General features: G+C 37.5%; 1 protein-coding gene across 1 annotated transcript in view; it reads left to right on the top strand.

Moving 5' to 3' along the window:
* The window catches only part of LOC107556068 (receptor-type tyrosine-protein phosphatase N2-like), a 213,019-nt gene extending 194,513 nt beyond the window's left edge, over positions 1-18,506 (top strand). The window contains exons 18-23 of the mRNA XM_016239058.1: positions 7,561-7,680; positions 8,396-8,562; positions 11,661-11,714; positions 12,661-12,725; positions 14,677-14,750; positions 18,322-18,506. Of these exons, the coding sequence (XP_016094544.1) occupies positions 7,561-7,680; positions 8,396-8,562; positions 11,661-11,714; positions 12,661-12,725; positions 14,677-14,750; positions 18,322-18,393 (552 nt within the window). The 3' untranslated portion in view covers positions 18,394-18,506. The remainder of the gene's footprint in view (positions 1-7,560; positions 7,681-8,395; positions 8,563-11,660; positions 11,715-12,660; positions 12,726-14,676; positions 14,751-18,321) is intronic.
* The last annotated feature ends 652 nt before the right edge of the window (positions 18,507-19,158 follow it).

Here is a 19,158-nt window from a genome sequence, read left to right as displayed (position 1 = left end):
CTTTATTGAGCCCCCCCCCCCCCCAGGTGATCATTAAAGGGATTTTTATATAAAAAATATAATGCAATGTTTTTTTTTATTTTTTTTTTTTTTATTGAAATCAGCACAAATTAAATAAAGGCAGAAAAAAAATACAGAAAATACTACCATGATATTTAAATAATAATTCTTTAATACTTTTTATGGATTACAGTAATGAGTATTTATTTTAATTATTAATCACTATTTGCATGGCAAGATTATTATAATATAAATTATTTAAAAACAAAACACAGTAATTTGGGTCTTTGATTAATTGTCATGAAAAGTGTGTCACAGTGCAAACAAAAAATATACTTTTAATGGATTACAGTAATGAGTATGCATTTTATTTATTTATTTATTAATAGCTATTTGCATGGCAAGATAATTTTATTGTAAATTATTTTAAAACAAAATACAGTAATTTGGGTGTTTAAATATGTTTAATTGTCATGAAAATATTGTCACAATGCAACCAACAAAAAAAACAACAACACTGAATGGTTCTAATCGAGTCATCTTTTTCTTTGTTAAATGTAATTTTCTATGAAAATGTCTGAAATGGTATGAAATCTGAACAAAGAATGAAGGGTTTTCTAATTGGATTATTTTATCAGCTTCGATGCACTTATCAAAATAACGAAAGCAGTCAAATGTCAGAAGATCTGGTTTTAATGACACCGGCAATAAATCTAACCTTGAAATCAGGACTAGACGTAAGATAATGTCGTGCTTGTGAAAATCAGCTGAGAATTGAACAGATAGTTGTAATCTGGCTCCGAGGTAGACGGGAATCATGTCGGTTTGGCAGTTTTTCTGGTGTTCAACGGATAATACAGGACTTCTTCATCTTACAAATGGTTGTCGAAAGCTACGAAATCTTCATATTTTGTGACCTGCGTGAGTAAAACAGCCACTATCACAGAAACCAGCACTCCTTCACTCTAGTGCTGTTCTGCTGACAGGTGCTGCTGCGGGCGCGGGCCATCGAGACGCAGTGTTTCGTTCTGGCGGCGGCGCAGGTCGGGGCTCATCACGCGAAGCGGACGTCGTTCGGACACGCGCTGGCTGTGGACCCGTGGGGTGAGGTGACCGGGGACTGTGGGGGTTCAGATGTGGGTTTAACACTGGTGCAGATTGACCTGCAGAGACTACGGGACATCCGGAGGGACATGCCAGTGCAGCAGCACCGCAGAGACCAGGACTTCTACTGCAGCCTGGACTGATCCATTACTACACATTTTTAAATGAAATATGTGACCCTGGAGCACAAAAGCAGTCTTAAGTCGCTGCGGTATATTTGTAGCAATAGCCAACAATATCAATTGTTCTCATATCATCTCAATTTTGAAAAATGGACCCTTATGACTGGTTTTGTGCTCCAAGGTCACATTTATTGCATATGATACAAATAATATGCAGTGATGAATTACTGTGTATTTAATTAATGACTCTGAACTGCTTCTTATTAAATTTGAAGTTGGATTAGAAATGGCTTGACTGGTCTGATGTCATTTGCTTTATAATGCTTAATTCTTTATATAATAATTCTATGCATTTTCTTTATAGTATGCATAATTTTTTACTTTTATTATTATAATTATTATTATTATTAAAACCCTTATTGCTCCATTGTTTTCATTTTTAGACTTTTTTAATTATAATTATATTTTGTATTATATAGAAATGACATTTGTTAAACTAAAATATATACCTGTTTTATTGCTCTATTGTTTTCATTCAGTTTCATGTAGTTATATTTGTTGTAGTTTAATATTAAATTATTAATTTCTGTATTATAGTAGCACAATACTATATACAGTACCAAAATAGCATTATGCAGTAAACTTTTTTTGCTTCATTATTCGAATTAACATTTATTTAACTTTAATTATATTTTTATTATTTAATTTAGCGTTATGATAATGTATTTTAAATTAGATTATGAGTTTTTGTATTATTATGAATCTCGGATCTCGTTCCTTTGATGGGGGGGGGGCACCGGAAGTGAAGGTCCCTGACACCGGAACGGACCGAAGCAAGCCGCGCCAGAGCAGAATGACAACAGTTCTTGAGAGGAACATGTCGCGTGTTTTATTCGTGCTGCTGGGATGATTTGCGTCTTCAGAGGTCGTTTCGAGGCATCGCAGAGGTAAGACGCTGGCATCCGCGCGGTTGGATAGTGTTCACGGTGTGTGTGTGTGTGTGTGTGTTCACTGCTGTGTGTGTGCACTTTGGATGGGATAAATGCAGAGCACTAATTCCAAGTATGGGTCACCATACTTGGCCACATGTCACATCACTTATTATTACATTAAATTTGTAATAATGCAAAATTAAATTCAGTATGATATTATTTAAAAAATAGTAATAAGGTAATATGAAGTATTAGTATGAACAGAACAGAATGTTAAATCTAAGAATGTTCTTCATTTGGTAAAATCTAAATTAATTGGTTTTATGCAAGTCAAAAACGTATCAATGTAAATACATGGGGTTATACAAAACTACATTTAAGGGTTAGATCAGGTAGAGACAGCTCCTTATGGTAACAATTAAAGATACCACTTTTAACAGTGAACACATTCTGGTTTGTGTCAGTGAAGAGATACTTGAGTCTTACTGATGGAAAAAAGCTGACATAGTTTGACAGTTTGCAAACCTATTAGATTAAATAAGTTAAAAGAGGTGGATTGTCCCTTTGTGGCGGTTTAAAATCTACTGTTGCTTATTATGGTTTTGCTGCTGATTAGCTGAAGTGCTGGTGAAGCTCTTGCCTGTCATTATTTAATCGTGGCTGGTGCATTATGAATGTCATAGTCCATATCCATATCAAGTTTTTTTTTTCTTTCCATCATTAGCTTTTTTTTCATCAGAACAGCTTTCACTCAGACAGACACACAATTACACGCAGACACCCTCCTCCGGCCACTGAGCTTCTCATCAATAAATGCGTTTGATTAGAGAGATGCCTTGCTTTACTCCCAGAGCCGGCTTTAATCAGAGGTATTAAAGAATGCACATGCTCAGAGAGGACAGACAGGGGAGAGAGAGGAAGAAGGGGTTACTGGAGATGTTAGAACGATATAGAAATGGAAGAGAGAGTGGATGTGGATTAGATAAAAATGAGACAGACAGGAGAGAGGGGTCTGGAGAGGGGAGGTGGTCGTGAGAGAGACAACTCTGCTCTCATTAGTGACAGACCTCTGTGCCTTCTCCTTATTTGATTTGCTTTTCCTTTTTTTTCTCTCAAGCTTTTTAACTCCAAACAGAAATCGTGGACATTCTGTTTCTCTTGGCAGCAAGTTTGTTTACCCCTTCCCCAAAGATCGGAGCGGTCCGAAGAAATGCTCAGTAAGCAAATAAATAAGATAAATGAAACAGTGCAGTTTACATAGAGGCTTCATGTCAGAGGAGAGCACCATAGAAACTTGCGTCCTTTCCAACATGCAGCTATATTGTTTTTGATCTTGTGTAGAGTAGATATATTGTATCAACAGACTGCTAAGTGTTTAATTTTCAGTATTAATTGAAAATGTTAGTTTCATGAATATTCATGAAATATTTACTCTGTCTTTCCACTTTTAAGATGGACCATGACCCCCGAAACCCAGCCTATATCAGCGCTCAAGGTCCTCTTCCCTCCACAGTGGCAGACTTCTGGCAGGTAAGATACTCAGTGTTGTCCACGTCTAATCCATATGGATAAAACTCAAGTGCAAGAATGAAAATGTTAGGTTTAGTAATGATTCAATATTCAAAACCACTATTCTGAGTAGATAGATGCTTTTTACCATTTTAGACTTAGGCAAACCCATTAGCAAGAATTGCTTTTGCGTTCATATTGGTTTCAATATCTATCTGTAAAAGCAAATTGAGAACTTGAAATATATTGTGAAAGCATCTGTGCACCATATGAACTCTCAAATAAGGCAAAACTGGGCCTATTTTGGTAATGTTAAGGGCAAAAAGGACACTTTCCATCTGCACTCAGAAAGCTGCTTCACGAACATCACCATATTACCTTAATTAGGAGAGCCAAAGGTCCCATAAGGTTTGGGATTCCTCACTGCACAGCGTCAGTGCTGAAAATACAAGTGAGGATCTAGGGGCGTATTACAGAAAGTTTCTTATCTTAGGTCTTAACTTAAGATGTGATATGTTAAATTAGGATTTTTCCGAAATTCGTATTACAGAAGCAAATCTTAACTTTATTTGGGATTCTTATCCTATCTTACAAAATCGTATCTTATTTCTAGTTAGGAAATCTTAAATTGCATTATCAAGCTCAACAATCCACTCTCAGGTCTGTTACCAAGCAACCAGGGGCGTGTCTACGTGGTGGCCAGGGGTGGCACCGGCCCCCCCCTGAAATTTGGCTGGCCACCCCAGGTGCCCCCCCTATCAGATGTCTTGCGATAGGCTTGTTTTTAGTAAATTTCCAACTGCATCTGGCAGTGGCAGTAAATATACTGACGTCATTCCCGAAACTTTGCAACATGTGTGTGTGTGTGGCCGAAAAACAAAGTTCTAGGCTACATTTTAAATGGATTAAATGGATTAATGCATAACCACTAAAAAGCTGTCACTCTTTGTTTAGTGAGTGTACACAATGTATTATAACATACATCATTCCGCAAACGATGTCCCCACTCCCCCCCCCGCCCCCCCCCTTTTGAGCCCGTGCCCCCGACTGGCCCCCCCATTTAAAATGCTCTAGACACGCCCCTGCAAGCAACCAACACTGCGCGAGCTGCTGATCAGGTAAACAAAATAATAGAAGCTACTTCACTTTGAAAATCGCCTTTTGCAAAAAAATGTAAGGCATCAGTCTTTGAACTATAACCATTAATGCTCCGTGACGCTTTGTTAGTCTCTGTAATGCTGGTTGCAGTTCCTGTGCCAACTGTAATATCATGTCAGTAATTACTTATAAGTGTTTTGTCATCAAAATGTAACACATCTTCAGGGTCCTCCAAGAGTCTTTCTACCATTAAACATCTCCGTTCTTCATTTTCAATTATTAATAAATGTAATACCATTATTGGACAGCGCAATTGTAAGCGGTTTTTCCGTTCGATTTCAAATAATTTTGTAGTTAGGACAGCTGTGGGGTTGTCCTAAAGTTAAGACAGTTTTTAGGATTTTTTGTTAAGTTAGGAGGTTTCTGTAATACCCACTTCCAATCTGTAGTTAAGATAAGAAAACACACTTAGGAAACGCTGTTCTGTAATAGCTTTTGTCCTAAATGTGGTCCTAACAGAAATGACCATGGTTACCTAACAGATAAGATAAGATTTTAAAGCTAGGATCTTTCTGTAATACGTCCGAGCTTTTTCTGCTTTGAATGAGAAAGTCTCTCACTATAATAGTTTTGATTATAACAAATAGATTTTAGTGCTTTTATTTGTTTGTTTGCATATTAGAATCAGTGTTAATTGCTCAGTTGATTTTAAGAAACACCTAAATGCTTTTTGCTGGCATGTGTAGGATGTTTTTAACTCAATTAATATTTTCCAACCAGCAGATAGCAGCAGCTTTGAACGTGTTTTCTCTTTGTTTCATGTTTGTGCTTTTGTGCTTGTTTTGTTGTTGTTGTTGTTTTTTTGAAGGTTTGATAAGTAGATGGTGTTACAGACAAACCATAATCTACATTTTAATAAATTGACTGTGGTAATGTGTCGCTGTCACCTGACCCTCTATAATCACAAAGCTGTGTTTACTAACAGATGTGGGTGTACACTAATTGATGTTATTGGTTGTTTGAATATGTCATTTTGTCAATTACTGGCAGAAAATTAATGATCTAAATTGATTTAATTCCATGCAGATGAATTATAGACAGTCAGACCAGTTCTGAATCCAAAAAAGGCCATTAAAAGTTATATTTAAATTAAATCTGAGTACATTAATCTCTGTCAATTAATGTAGTGGTGTCATTGTCTCTGTTTCTTCTCATTAATGAACAGATGATTCATAGCTATAAGTTTTCTCCTTAATAAAGGGCACATATATACATGCATATGTACTTATATGTTAAGTGCAAACCTTCTCCTTCATTAGGCATGGCTTGAGGTTGTAAGACTTTCTCTTATTTGTCATTCACAAAAAAAAAAATTGAAACAGTGTTAATTAGTGATAAGCATTCATGTTGTTCACAGTTCTGAAGTCATTCATTAAAAATTTGCTGGTCTACATCCAAACAGAAACTAATGATTAAAGAGATTATTATAAAACTGTAGTTTAACAAAACTGAATATGACATATTGGTGTTTTAGGTCTTTTTAGACGTACTTCTCTGGAAACATTTATTTCCACTGAACTCCTAAAGACAAGTGATGATTCGCTTTAGGTCCATGTTACAACAGGATGTTTTAATATGAATGTCAGAATTGGAGATTTGTCCATGTCAGAAAAGATCGTTTTTGTTTTTTTATCTTTGCATAATGTTATGAAAAGTTTTCCTCAGATGGGGAAGGAACTTCTACATCTTTCAAGTTTTATTCACAGAATATTCAATTGTCGCTTTGTGCAATTTTTATTCAGAATTCTGACCAAGCACAGAGCACTCATTCCTGTTCTCTGCAGAGTTTCCAGAAGCATGTTTGTTGGTTTTGTTTGACCTTTTCTCCATATTGCACTGCAAAGCTCAAACTCAACAATATTTGATCACCTGGTCTGGAACATTAGTGCAAGCTCTTCCAATGACCTTCAGTTCCCACTTCTGTATTAAAGAATCAAGTGTTGTGATCTTTGTATATGAGCTCCTCAGTCCGAAAATTTTAAACTACACAAGAAATGTTTTTTTTATAATGCTGAATAACATCATTTGACTTTTAATGTATACAGTGATAAGCATCTGAACACATTTCTGTCTTTATTCCTGTAGTTAATAATGTAAGCTAAAAAAAAAACGATTAAATACTAAATTCAATGAAAGCTACTTTGTATCGCCACCATTCTCTCATATTTTTCAGCAATTTCATCTCCAGTGTTTTGTGAGATTAAAAATGATAACATATTCATAATGATAACTTTATATTGCTTTTTGAACCACTTTTACCATGGTGTAATGTCTCTACATTTCTCTGTTAATGACTCTGTGGGGACGTGTGGCACATGAGTTTGATTATTTTATGAGCAGGATCATTGTATTTTATTGCTACCATAAAAGTCAGTGTTTTCCCTTATTGTCCTAATGGCCGCAGTGGGCCTTTCCGTGATTGAAGGACACAGTAAAAGTGTGATTAGGGGAAATGGAGCAAGGCTGAGGAGGTTCCGTATACAAGGAAGGAGAAGGGGAGATCGAGAGATAAAGAGGTGGGCTGGAAGACTAAACTAAACCTCGATTACAGTGACGAGTGGGGTTGAGTTATTAAGACCAATTATGTTTAACGTGAGCTCCACTGAAAAGCTTAACTCTCTGAATCCAGTCTTTCCATAAAGGAGGGAATTTTTTTGTCTTGAGAATTTATTTTTGGCTGCCCTCCCCTGTCTATATTGTAACATTGATTTAGCATTTTCTGCTCTATTGTGTAGATGGTTTGGGAGAGTGGCTGTGTGGTTATTGTCATGCTGACACCTCTTGCTGAAAACGGGATCAAACAGTGTCAACAGTATTGGCCTGATGAAGGCTCAGACCTCTACCACATATATGAGGTAAAGCTCCTGTGGACACTGTGGTTTTATGTTTTTGAGTGATGATTTTTTTATTATTATCATTTCAGGCTTTTAATATACCTTAACTAAATATAAAGACAGGGGACCCTTTTCAAAGACTGTGATGATGCGTTTCCACATTTATTAACCTTATAAATGTATATATATATATGTGTGTACGTTCATAACACATATTCATATAGTTTGTTTTATATTACCTTGGCATTAAAATTCAGAAAATTATTAAATGCTGCTGTGTGAGTTTTTAATAAAAGTGAGTGAGTGACAGGGATTAACAGCAAATTTGACATCTCTCTCTCTTCTAACTACCGTAATTAATCTTAATGGGGGTTTTTTCCCCTCTCTATTGGAAAATCTTAGAAATGCTATCTTGGATTTTTCCTTTTGCTGTTGGAGTAAATGGGATCTCAAAAATATATTTGTTGTAGTTTCCATTTACCATTAGAGAAGTTCACCAACTATGACAACTTCTACTTCTGAGAGCCCTGGAAGTGTGAAAAGGTTCCATAATTACCCTATTAGTTGTGCCAAAATAACAGTCTTTCCTACATGCTTTGTCTGTGTTTGTTAGCACTATACATGCTGAATCTAAAAAATCTTAAATTCGATTTTGAACCTTGACAACGTCATGCCTATTATATTACAGGATGTTCCAGTGATAGTGTAAAAGCACACTCTCCTTATGTTCTTGAAGGTAAATCTGGTCTCTGAGCATATCTGGTGTGATGATTTCCTGGTGCGCAGTTTCTACCTGAAGAACGTCCAGACTAATGAGACCCGCACAGTCACTCAGTTCCACTTCTTGTCCTGGATGGACCAGAATGTTCCAGAGTCAGCTAGAACCTTGCTGGACTTCCGCAGGTATGTGTCCAGCTGCTGTATGAATTCTTACCTATGCAGCTTTCGTCTTAATCAAGGTTTGGGCCAATGTACTTACTGTATTTTCCTTACAAGTTTTTGTTCATTTACCTTCAGCCTGTAGGTTTAGAAAGAACAGAGAGTATGTTTTTGAAGAAATAAAATCTAGCCCTTTAGTTCAAATACTTTTTTGTATTCCAGATCCTTAGATGTGTGCATGGTAGTCCCTACACAATAATCTCTATTAAATTAAACACTGCAATTGAATGTGAAATGTTCAGCCGTAAAACAGTAGTGAAAGGAAAGCCAACGGCAGTATATGCCTACCTCATTTTTCACCTGCTGTGAGCGTTCTGAAGAAATGCAATAGGCCTCTGGGGTAAAACCTTCAAGAAATTTAACAACCCTGGCACAGGCGGATATATACCTGCAATAGGATGATCCATTTTGGTCTTCCAGTTTCATTGTTCATGCTCAAGCAGGGTTAACCAATTTTAGCAGATGTTCTGCTGTGCTGTTACATTTAGTTTATTAATCCCACTACTTCACCACAGAATGTAGGGAAATTATGTTGGCATGTTACATTTCAGACTGTCTGCTTTGTACTTTTAGAGCTTTGTGTGTAATCTTTTGGAGAATTTCCTGTTGTTGACTCAGAGCTCTGTGCAGCTCACTCTGATTTGCTTACATTCATGAATTATGGTATATCCATCATTTATGTAACCATTTTACAGATAGAGGGGGGAGCAGTATGCTTTCGTTTTCAAATGGTTCTCCTTATAGCTACTATACACAGTGTATTCTTTGGGCAAATGTCTTATTTTTTGTATGTGCAGGTGAATTAAGAGTTACCTGTCATATGAGATTAAAATGTATGTGCTGACATTTCTAAAGCGTCAGATTTGGAGTGCTGATTCTGTTGTTGGAATCATGGGGAGACTGTTGGCATGCACTAAGCATTTAGATATTGTGCCCTAATAAATAATAGGGTGATAAATGTGCCCTGATAAATGAATAGGGTGGGTCTGATCTGCTATCAGCAGTCTCGCTGATGATTGACATATTATCCTTGATTCTGACTTATCACTCCCATTCTGAGACCCAAAGTGTTCTGAATATTCTTTTCACTGTAGAAAAAAAAAATCTCCCAAAGTTTCAATGACACCTTGAGCATTGAGGCTTTGGTGAGATGGTTTTAACCCTGGTGCTTCTCTTTGACTTGCTCTGGTTTCTGTTGCCATTCTGAGTATCTCCATAGAATAGGGTGGGTCTGATCTGCTATCAGCAGTCTCGCTGATGATTGACATATTATCCTTGATTCTGACTTATCACTCCCATTCTGAGACCCAAAGTGTTCTGAATATTCTTTTCACTGTAGAAAAAAAAAATCTCCCAAAGTTTCAATGACACCTTGAGCATTGAGGCTTTGGTGAGATGGTTTTAACCCTGGTGCTTCTCTTTGACTTGCTCTGGTTTCTGTTGCCATTCTGAGTATCTCCATAAAGGCCTGTGACACAGTCTTGTCTCATACACTTCCATGACTCACACAGAATCTGTCAAATGCTGCTCACTCACCTCGCTTGTTTTTTCGTTGGCCAGCTAATTAGCGGTTGCCAGTGTCATTTTTGTGATGTTGCAGCTAGTTATATGAGCCCAGTTGCATAGTCACAAAAGTGATCATTGGAAACTGTATCTCCTCTTCCAGGCCCTTGATTTTTCCTTGCCTCCCCACCTGTATCTCAAACTCACCAGATGTCCCTGTTTCTCGCACTCACCCACCCTTTTTCTCTGCCCCTCTGTTTACCCAAAAACACACACTGCTGTCCTAATGCCCAATGCATGATGGTCCCCTCTGCACTCTTTCAGATCTGCCCCATCTTTGAAGTAAGAAAACACACATTCAAATGGTATTCTCAAATACTTCAATTTATTCACAGAAATACAGATCTTATATAGGCATGTCGAGGGGAGTTTTTACCCTCTTAACCAATGAGGATAGGGGGACATACCCATACAGGATGTTTTTCCCAAGAACATGTGTTTTGTATAAAATCGCCACATATACAGAAAAACATATCCATATAAGGAATAGACTTCCTGGCGACGGAGGCTGAACCCCCCTCACAAATCAGCACAAACTCCTTTATGAGTAAGAGACATTCAAACACCATACAAGAGAGAGAAAGAACAGATAGAGGAGGGGTGATTCAGAGAAGGAGAGAGAAAGAGTGAGAAAGGAGGGGTGAGGCATTCTCAAAACAGAGAGTGTTTTCTAACAGTTCTTGACGAGTGTTAATTTCGTACACTGTTGTCTTTAAATAACATTATATAAATGCGTGCATCAGGCTTTAGAATTGAAAGTCATCCCATGAGCGTTTAGATCTGATCTTAAAAACCCCTTTTGGTATCTCTTGAGAAATCAACCTTGAGGTATGCACAAAGCAGGGTGTGTGTGGGGGGGGTGGGGTTGTAAGCGAAACAATATGAGTTAACACAGTAGGTTTCCATGGCAACAGCACCTATGTGCCTTAAATTTTTGCAAGGCCTTATGGTTTTGAAGGCGTTATAATTGTGCAAGGTTAATGTGTTTTGGATGACACCTAACTTTAAAAACCCCTTTTGGTATCTCTTGAGAAATCAACCTTGAGGTATGCACAAAGCAGGGTGTGTGTGGGGGGGTGGGGTTGTAAGCGAAACAATATGAGTTAACACAGTAGGTTTGCATGGCAACAGCACCTATGTGCCTTAAATTTTTGCAAGGCCTTATGGTTTTGAAGGCGTTATAATTGTGCAAGGTTAATGTGTTTTGGATGACACCTAACCACACATCATTTACTTAATGACTTGTCACAATGTGGTGGATTTAACAACCTCTCCATTTGTTTTATTTGTTTGACATTGACCTTTTGGTTTATTATGATTTTGATAGACACATGTTAGAAAGTCCTCTGGTTTGACAGTAACGTGTTTGATATTAAGCAATGTCATATGTTTATATGTGCTCATATTTATAAGAGTTTCTAAAATGGCAATTGAATAAATTCGTGATCTACTTATTTGCACTTCCAATATTAATGACCTCTTTTTTTCTGTCATTACAGAAAGGTTAACAAGTGCTACCGGGGCAGATCTTGTCCAATAATTGTTCATTGCAGGCAAGTACAACAATAATATAAAAAATGCATTTATAAGCTAGTTGCATCAGTCTTAAATACTATGACACTATACTAATACTAATGTGTGTGTGTGTGACTAAATTATCAGTGATCTTAATTATCTCTCAGATTCTGGTAGAAAAGATCCACTGGTAAAATAAATGGAGTATTCAGTGAATAGCTACATGGCTGATGGATGGCCTTTACGCTCAGTGTGAATCTGAGGAATGTGAGAGTCTGTGTATACTAAAATAGTGGCCAAATGATCTTTAACACCAGGGGTTAATGACCAACATGTTGTGCATTGTGGGGAAGACAGGCTTCACAGCTGTCATGCATATTTGAATAATTCAGAATGATATCAGGGGAGAGGGAAGAGTTTCCCTAAAGAGTTCTCATTTCCCAAACCTCCCACTTGAATGTGTTGTGTGTGTGTGTGTGCTTAATCCTGAGCAACCTCAGAAAGTGGCATACACACACATTTATTCAGTAATACACTCATAATATTCAGCTGCATGTCTTGAAAAGTAACCTTGATTTCAAATCAGAATGCAGTTTACCATCCAACTGCGTCTGAGTTTGGCTGGTTCTCACAATTTAGTAGATTGTGCAGAAGGTAAAACAAGTTTTAAAATGCTTTTGCAAGTCACTTCAAATTCCCACTGTGTTCAGACGCTTTGTTTTTGCTCTTAAAAGAGCTGTTGTGTTATTTAATTTTTTTTGCAAATACAGTTTAGTTCTGCAAAGAACAGGAAAACCAGACAGCAGACATCTTTGACAGAATTATTGTGAATGCTGAAGGATGATGCAACAGCAAACAATGCAGCTGAAACACAACAGAGAAACGAACGCTTTGTTTTTGTTTCAGCAGGCACACTTGAATGTTCATTCAGACAGGTCTGGTCTTTTCTCAGAAGTGATAACGAGTTTCTGTCTTCATTTGCAGCGATGGCGCTGGAAGGAGTGGAACTTACATCCTGATTGACATGGTTCTAAATAAAATGGCCAAAGGTAAGAGCACACGGCACAGATGAGGAGGTGCTGTCATAACACACAACGTTTCGCACAAGGAAGGTCTCGTCATGCATTAGGGGATGATTGAGGTCTTTAATGAATGGCCAAGGTTCTCAAAAGGCTAATGTGAAGGACAGAGAAAGCGTGTATGTGATTTTTGCGGCTCGTGTCATACCACATGTCTCCTTGTGTTTGCACCTGTGAGGGTTTTAGCTTGGCTTACTACAGTTGACTTTTTCACATGCAAGTATTAAACGTTCAGTGCTGCATAGAGTTTAACAAGTCATGTGAATCCAGCCACGGAGACAGAAGGTGCCTTCATAACCTGTCCAATCATTTCTCCATTCTTCCTGACCTCATCTGGTGAGGTCACCCATGCATTTGCCTCCCCCCATCCTTCTCTATTCTGGTCAACAGTCCATCACTACTCCTGACCCGACCATGGTCCGTAGCGTTTTCCATAATGAGGAATCAAAGGCCAGATGCAAGGGAGAGTGTCTCCGCATTTGTTCCTCTTTCCCATGCTGTCAGGGGCCCAGAGCCTTGGTGGCCCCCTCCATCTCCCTTTTGTCTGCCCTCTGGGAAGGAGGAGGGGCTCCCAGGTTTCCCACTTTTCAGTGCTCACTTGTGTGATCAAAGCCACAGAAAGTCCTAAACAACAGAAATCTCCCTCTTCCATTCCCCTTTTCTCTCTCCTGTTCTTCATGTCTTCCTCCTCTCTCTCTCTCGCTCCCTTTTTTCTCAAACACCCCGTCGTATTTTTCTTTCGCTTTTCTTCATCTCTAGGAATGAATTGTAAATTAGTGAAGAATGCTGTTTTAATTCCAAAGCCTTTTCTTGTTAGATGCCCCCTCCTTTGCTCGCTCTCTGTCTTTCCCCCTAAACTTCGGAATCTTGCACTTCTTAAGACATGAAAGTGTTGGAGCACTTTTGAGGCTGGAACCCCAGCTGCACTCGCTCCCTTTCAGAAAGCATCTGTAAGGATTCCCGCTTTTTTCTTTCCTTCGCCCTCAAACTCTCTCGCTCTCTCTCTCTATCAATCTGTGCAGAAGGGAGGGGGTAGTCTTTCTTTTCTTTTTGAAGAATGAATGAATGAATGAATGAGAAATAAGGCCTTGTTAGACCTCGACTGCTCTCCGCTCATTTATGTGGAGAAATAACAATGTACCTGTAGAAAAAGTCATTCAAGCTAAAGGTGAAAGGGGGATTTCTCCTAATCAGCCTTTTCACTCTTACTGCCATGTGAAAAATGTCATATTCACTTACAGTTTTGGTTCAGAAAGTAGTGCAGATGTAAATTTGTATTGACAAAAACAACAGCTCTACATGAGTGCAGCCTTATGTAAACTGTGTGCAGGTTCAGTATCTGTGTTTTCATGAGCTCTACTGGTATTAACCACTGTCTCAGAATCTCTTATTTTAGGTGATTATTCATGGTAGAATTAAAATTATCTACAGGTCTTGGCTAAATCTGCCGAATATAAACTAAGTATAAAAGACTGTAAAAACAGGTGACCTGCAAAATCTAAATGAATGGCTTTATTCAAGTCAAAAAATATTATGTAATATAACTGAAACAATCTGACTAGGTTGTTACACCAAGAAAATGTATTTTAAGAGTCAGATTGGGTAGAAAAAACTCAAAGCACCTCACATTTTCTGTGCTTTTTTAGGCATGTACAATTACTGTTTTTATAGATTAGATTTTTATCACTGCTATTATTGTATTTTATTTTTTTTAAGTGACTTATTTTCTTCTAGAATAAGCCATGAAGTTATTAACTAAAACAAGGCTTGCTAAAATCAAGGTAGAGACACAGTCTATAAGCTTTGTCCAACATTGTAAAGGGAATGTAATTCCACAGAAAAAGTGGTCACTAAAGAGAGAGTGCAAGATGATCTATGATTATGGAGTACTTTGAACTCATGTTATGTGGCTCTGTTGCAGGTGCTAAGGAGATTGATATTGCTGCTACCCTGGAGCACCTGAGGGACCAGAGATCAGGCATGGTACAGACCAAGGTAAGACACCATGTAAAACTCTGCTTGAACGGTGTGGAAGTCCGAGATGATGGGCAGGTATTTAGGGTCTTTGTTAAAGATTAAATAAATCTTAAAAAAAAAAAAATTATTTAGAAATTAAAGATTTCTTCTGTGAGAAAACTAAATCTAATCTTAAAATCTAAATGCAGGCTTTTTCTGTAGCACTGCTGTTATTGCTTTGAAATGTTCTCTCATGGATATGTCTGTTCAAGGCAGATTAATCCTTGTATTTGGTGCATTTTTAGAATTTTAACAATAATTCAATATTAATGGCAATATTATTATTCAATTTAATAATCAGAAGGGAAGGTTCAGTCAGCTACCCTTTAAACGACTGAGTATAAGTGCAATTCCACCTGCACACATGGTCCCGAGACGTCCTGTACAATATGACCCTAACCACACTGCTACAGTTAACATCGATTTGTAATCTAAAACCACATAGTCAATAAAGTACCAAAAGCCAGGCTCAGAAAATTAACTTGTAATTAATCACTTCCTCCATGACCAATATGTCGTGTTGATGCCGCAAGCAACAATGTTTTGAACATCAGCCAGAAGGGCCTAGAGAGTCTGATACAAGATCAATTTTTTTTTATAAACTATGCTAAAGAAACATATATTTAGCATTCTACTGTTTGGAGATAACAAGATGAGCAAATGACAGTCCCCTCCTCAGAGCCACACTGCATTACATTAGCTGCTGTTTATAAAAGATAAAGACCTGACTACCTGGTTAGCCACTGTAAACTGAGATATTAAGCCTCCATGGATTATGTTGAAAAGATGCCAATCTATTCAGAGAATACTGAAAATAGTGAATCTATAAGAGGTATTATAAAATTTGTAAATATCAGTAGAATTTTAGCTTCCTCTGTGTTAGGTTATTTTTTATAAATGTTTCATATATTCAGGTTAGTGAATACATTTTGTTGGAGCAATCAACCTATTTTACAGAATAATCAGCTATTCATTTTTTGTTCATTTATCATGGTGTGCAACAAATTCCTAATATTTGAGTCGTTTCCTCAGCCAGCAGTAAATTTAATGGTTTCTAAAGTAACTGCAAGTTTACAAAATGTACCAACAACTGTCAGAATGAAAAAGATGTTTTTAAAAAGCCATGATGGAAAAAATGACTGCTATTATTTCCTGAGCAAGTCCTCATCTTCCTTATCAGTTCCTAGTCACATTGTAGTTAGCCTGTGACTGTAACTCTGTGATGTAATGCCTGACTCACCAATAAGGATGTTTGGATCTTTCTGTTTTGTTTCCACTTATTTATGAGCAAAATATTATTAGTGTTACTAATATAATTATAATCATGTCATTTAAATGAATGAGAAATCCTTTTTAATTACTTTTAAAATTAACCATGAAACTTTTCATTAGAAAAATTTATATATTTAAAGGGGTCATATGATGTTGCTAAAAAGAACATTATTTTGTGTATTTAGTGTAATGAAATTTACTTTTATGCGGTTTAAGGTTCAAAACACATTATTTTCCACATACTTTACATTATTGTTTCTCCTCTATTTCTCCCGCCTTTCTGAAACGCGTCGATTTTTACAAAGCTCATCGTTCTGAAAAGCGAGGTGTGCTGTGATTGGTCAGCTGCCAGTGTGTTGTGATTGGCCGAATACCTCAAGCGTGTGACGGAAATGTTACGCCCCTCACATACTGTGATGCCCTGTCCAGCCGGAGCGACGAGACAAAAACATTAAAACCCATTATAAACGAGGCATTAGTTGCATCCAGTGGGGACATAATTATGGATTATAATGACTTATACTGTCTTTTTACGCGTTGCGTTGCATTGCGCCGCGTAAACATAAAACCATGTCTGCATTTGTGATCAGACAAATGACAAACAACAAGCGCTACTCTACACTGCTCAAAACTCACAAAACACATCTGAATATTTGGGTTAAAATGTTCTGGAACAGTGTTGTAAATACAACTTAACCACTGATTCTAGTTGTGTCCTCTTTTGGAAGGCCAAACAAAGTATTTTCGCTTTTGCAACGAAACACACAGTGTCTCCACGACATGGTGGCAGCGGAGGCGGCAACAATACTACAGCGAGACTCAAAGTTACGCCTTCTTTCTTTGCGTGAACATTTGGGCGGTGTTATGCAAATCTTCCCACACAGTGACGTAGACATGTGGGAGTGTGTTTAAATGAGGCCTTTTAGGAGGCCGTGGACGAGTCTTAACTTTTATAAAGAATATCTCTTTGGGTTTGAGACTTTAATCTTTGAAACTTTAGGGATCTTATCTATTCACGAACAGCTTATAACACTCCAAAGAGAAAGGACAACTTGAAATCGCATCATATGACCCCTTTAAGTATTTACCTTAACCTAACAGGTTGCTCTCAAGCTCTGTTGTTTGTTAGTTCTGCCAGTTTCTGGATTGTACAGTACAGTATTTGTGATTTTACTGTTCTGGCCTGCTCAGTTAGTATTTCAGCTCTGTGTTGCTCCAAAAAGCAACATATGTCCAAAGGATGTCCCCTCGCCCTGCACGTTTAGAACACTCTCAAAGCAGGTGCTCGTGTGTTAAATTGGTCTGCCTACTAAAATCCATTCTACCCTCTCCATTCCTGGCCCAGAATAGGAATGTTTTGTGCATTAGCAGCTCCATGAGCTCTCTGGCTTTTGTTTACCTTGGAAGAGAAGCTCATAAACAGCTTGACTGGTCAGGTAAATATCCACAGCCATACTTCATCGTGTCTTGAGAACATTGAGGCATTAATGTGACACCATCTAGTGGCAAAATGGTCACATTTACACTTTTACTCCGCAGTCGCCTTTTTTCTTCCAAATTGCCTTGCATATGACAGTGAATGATAATTGTGAAAATGATCAAGTCCTTCTCATGCATTTATGGTCATTTGTATGCATTAGGTGGTCTATGTCTCCAGCACAAGCTATTACCGCTACAAAGTAAAATGCTAAAATAGTATATTTATTCAAGCTGTTTCGTTTTTGTACTGACATCAAAACCTTTACCTTCACTTACTACATACTACATTATTTGAGAGACTAATTTATGTTGGTTCAAAATACAGAAAAGTGCATGTTAAGTTAATTCAAGAGGGATTTTTATCCGTTTCTTGTTTTGTGAAGCTTTGTATCTGACTCGACGCCCACTTTAGCTTGGTTTATTCCATGGCCTGCAGTGGGAGGCTTTGGTTTCAAACGTTAGTTTTGAGGGTCGCTCTTCAGACAATGATCGATCTTCACAGGGTGCCCCTCAGGGAAGAGACCGATTTTGAGTCATAGTTTGAACAGAGCACATTGAGTCACACATTCTCTGCAGCTTTAAATACACACATCTACACAAGGAGTACACGTACATTTTGTATGTACTTTCCAGCAACTTGTTACGTCGTCTTCTGACTGCTTTTTTATGATTCTCTTTAGGTCCATTTTTCCTTTATTCCACAAGATATATCACATATGCCTTTGTGCTTAGTGTAAGATGTTGGTGTTTTTCAAGTACTTGGCTGAGTTTCTTCCACTTTCTCTTCTTCTGTCTTCAGGAACAGTTTGAGTTTGCATTGACTGCTGTAGCAGAAGAGGTGAACGCCATCCTGAAAGCTCTGCCTCAGTGAAGGAGACTTTCACAAACACTTCCAACCTATATTCTTTTTTGTGTAACCTGGATAATTATGAAAATTGACACAATTTTAAGCTCTATCCAAATTCAGATGCATTATTGCATAAGACATTTTTTAACTCAAGCTGATTTTTTTATTAACTTAGTTTTACTATCATTCTTTTTAAAATTCATCCATTTAGATTGACCTTGATCATTTGCATTGTGATTATTCTCGTCTGTTCCAAGTTTCTTAATTCAAAATGTCATTATCCATTTTCTTTTCTCTCTCACATGAAGATATCTAATTTTTACCACCACAATGTCTGTGTCAAAGAGGAGGTATTACTGTTAGTACTATTAGTCCTAAATTATTAAATTTCATTACATTCACTGACACACTAGAACTGCAAATAATGGCCTATTTGCATGGTTTTCTTGAATTTGTCAGCTCAAGACCTCAAGTGACCCAAAAACTTCCAAAAGTTCCCAAAACTTAGTTTGCAAGTCATGGAGGTTGATGTTCGATGTCACAAGCATAAAAAAAAAATTCAAAGCTTGGTATCCTTAGGATTACATAACTCACATGTATGATTAAATGGAAGATACAGATTCAAACTGAAAGATGTGCCTTGCGAATGAACTAAATCGAACAAGTACCATCTGAAATGCCGTTTTATGGGATATATTAAAAGCAGAGCACTTAAAACATTGTAAACACCAGTTAAATCAGTACATAAGAATTTTACTGTTAAAGGATACTCCACCCCAAAATGAAAAT

Source organism: Sinocyclocheilus grahami, unplaced genomic scaffold (assembly GCF_001515645.1).
Source record: "Sinocyclocheilus grahami isolate Dianchi unplaced genomic scaffold, SAMN03320097.WGS_v1.1 scaffold554.1, whole genome shotgun sequence".
In the NCBI taxonomy this organism is placed as follows: Eukaryota; Metazoa; Chordata; class Actinopteri; order Cypriniformes; family Cyprinidae; genus Sinocyclocheilus; species Sinocyclocheilus grahami.
The sequence above is the reverse complement of the archived record's forward strand: the minus strand, read 5'-3'. Positions and strand labels throughout refer to the sequence as shown.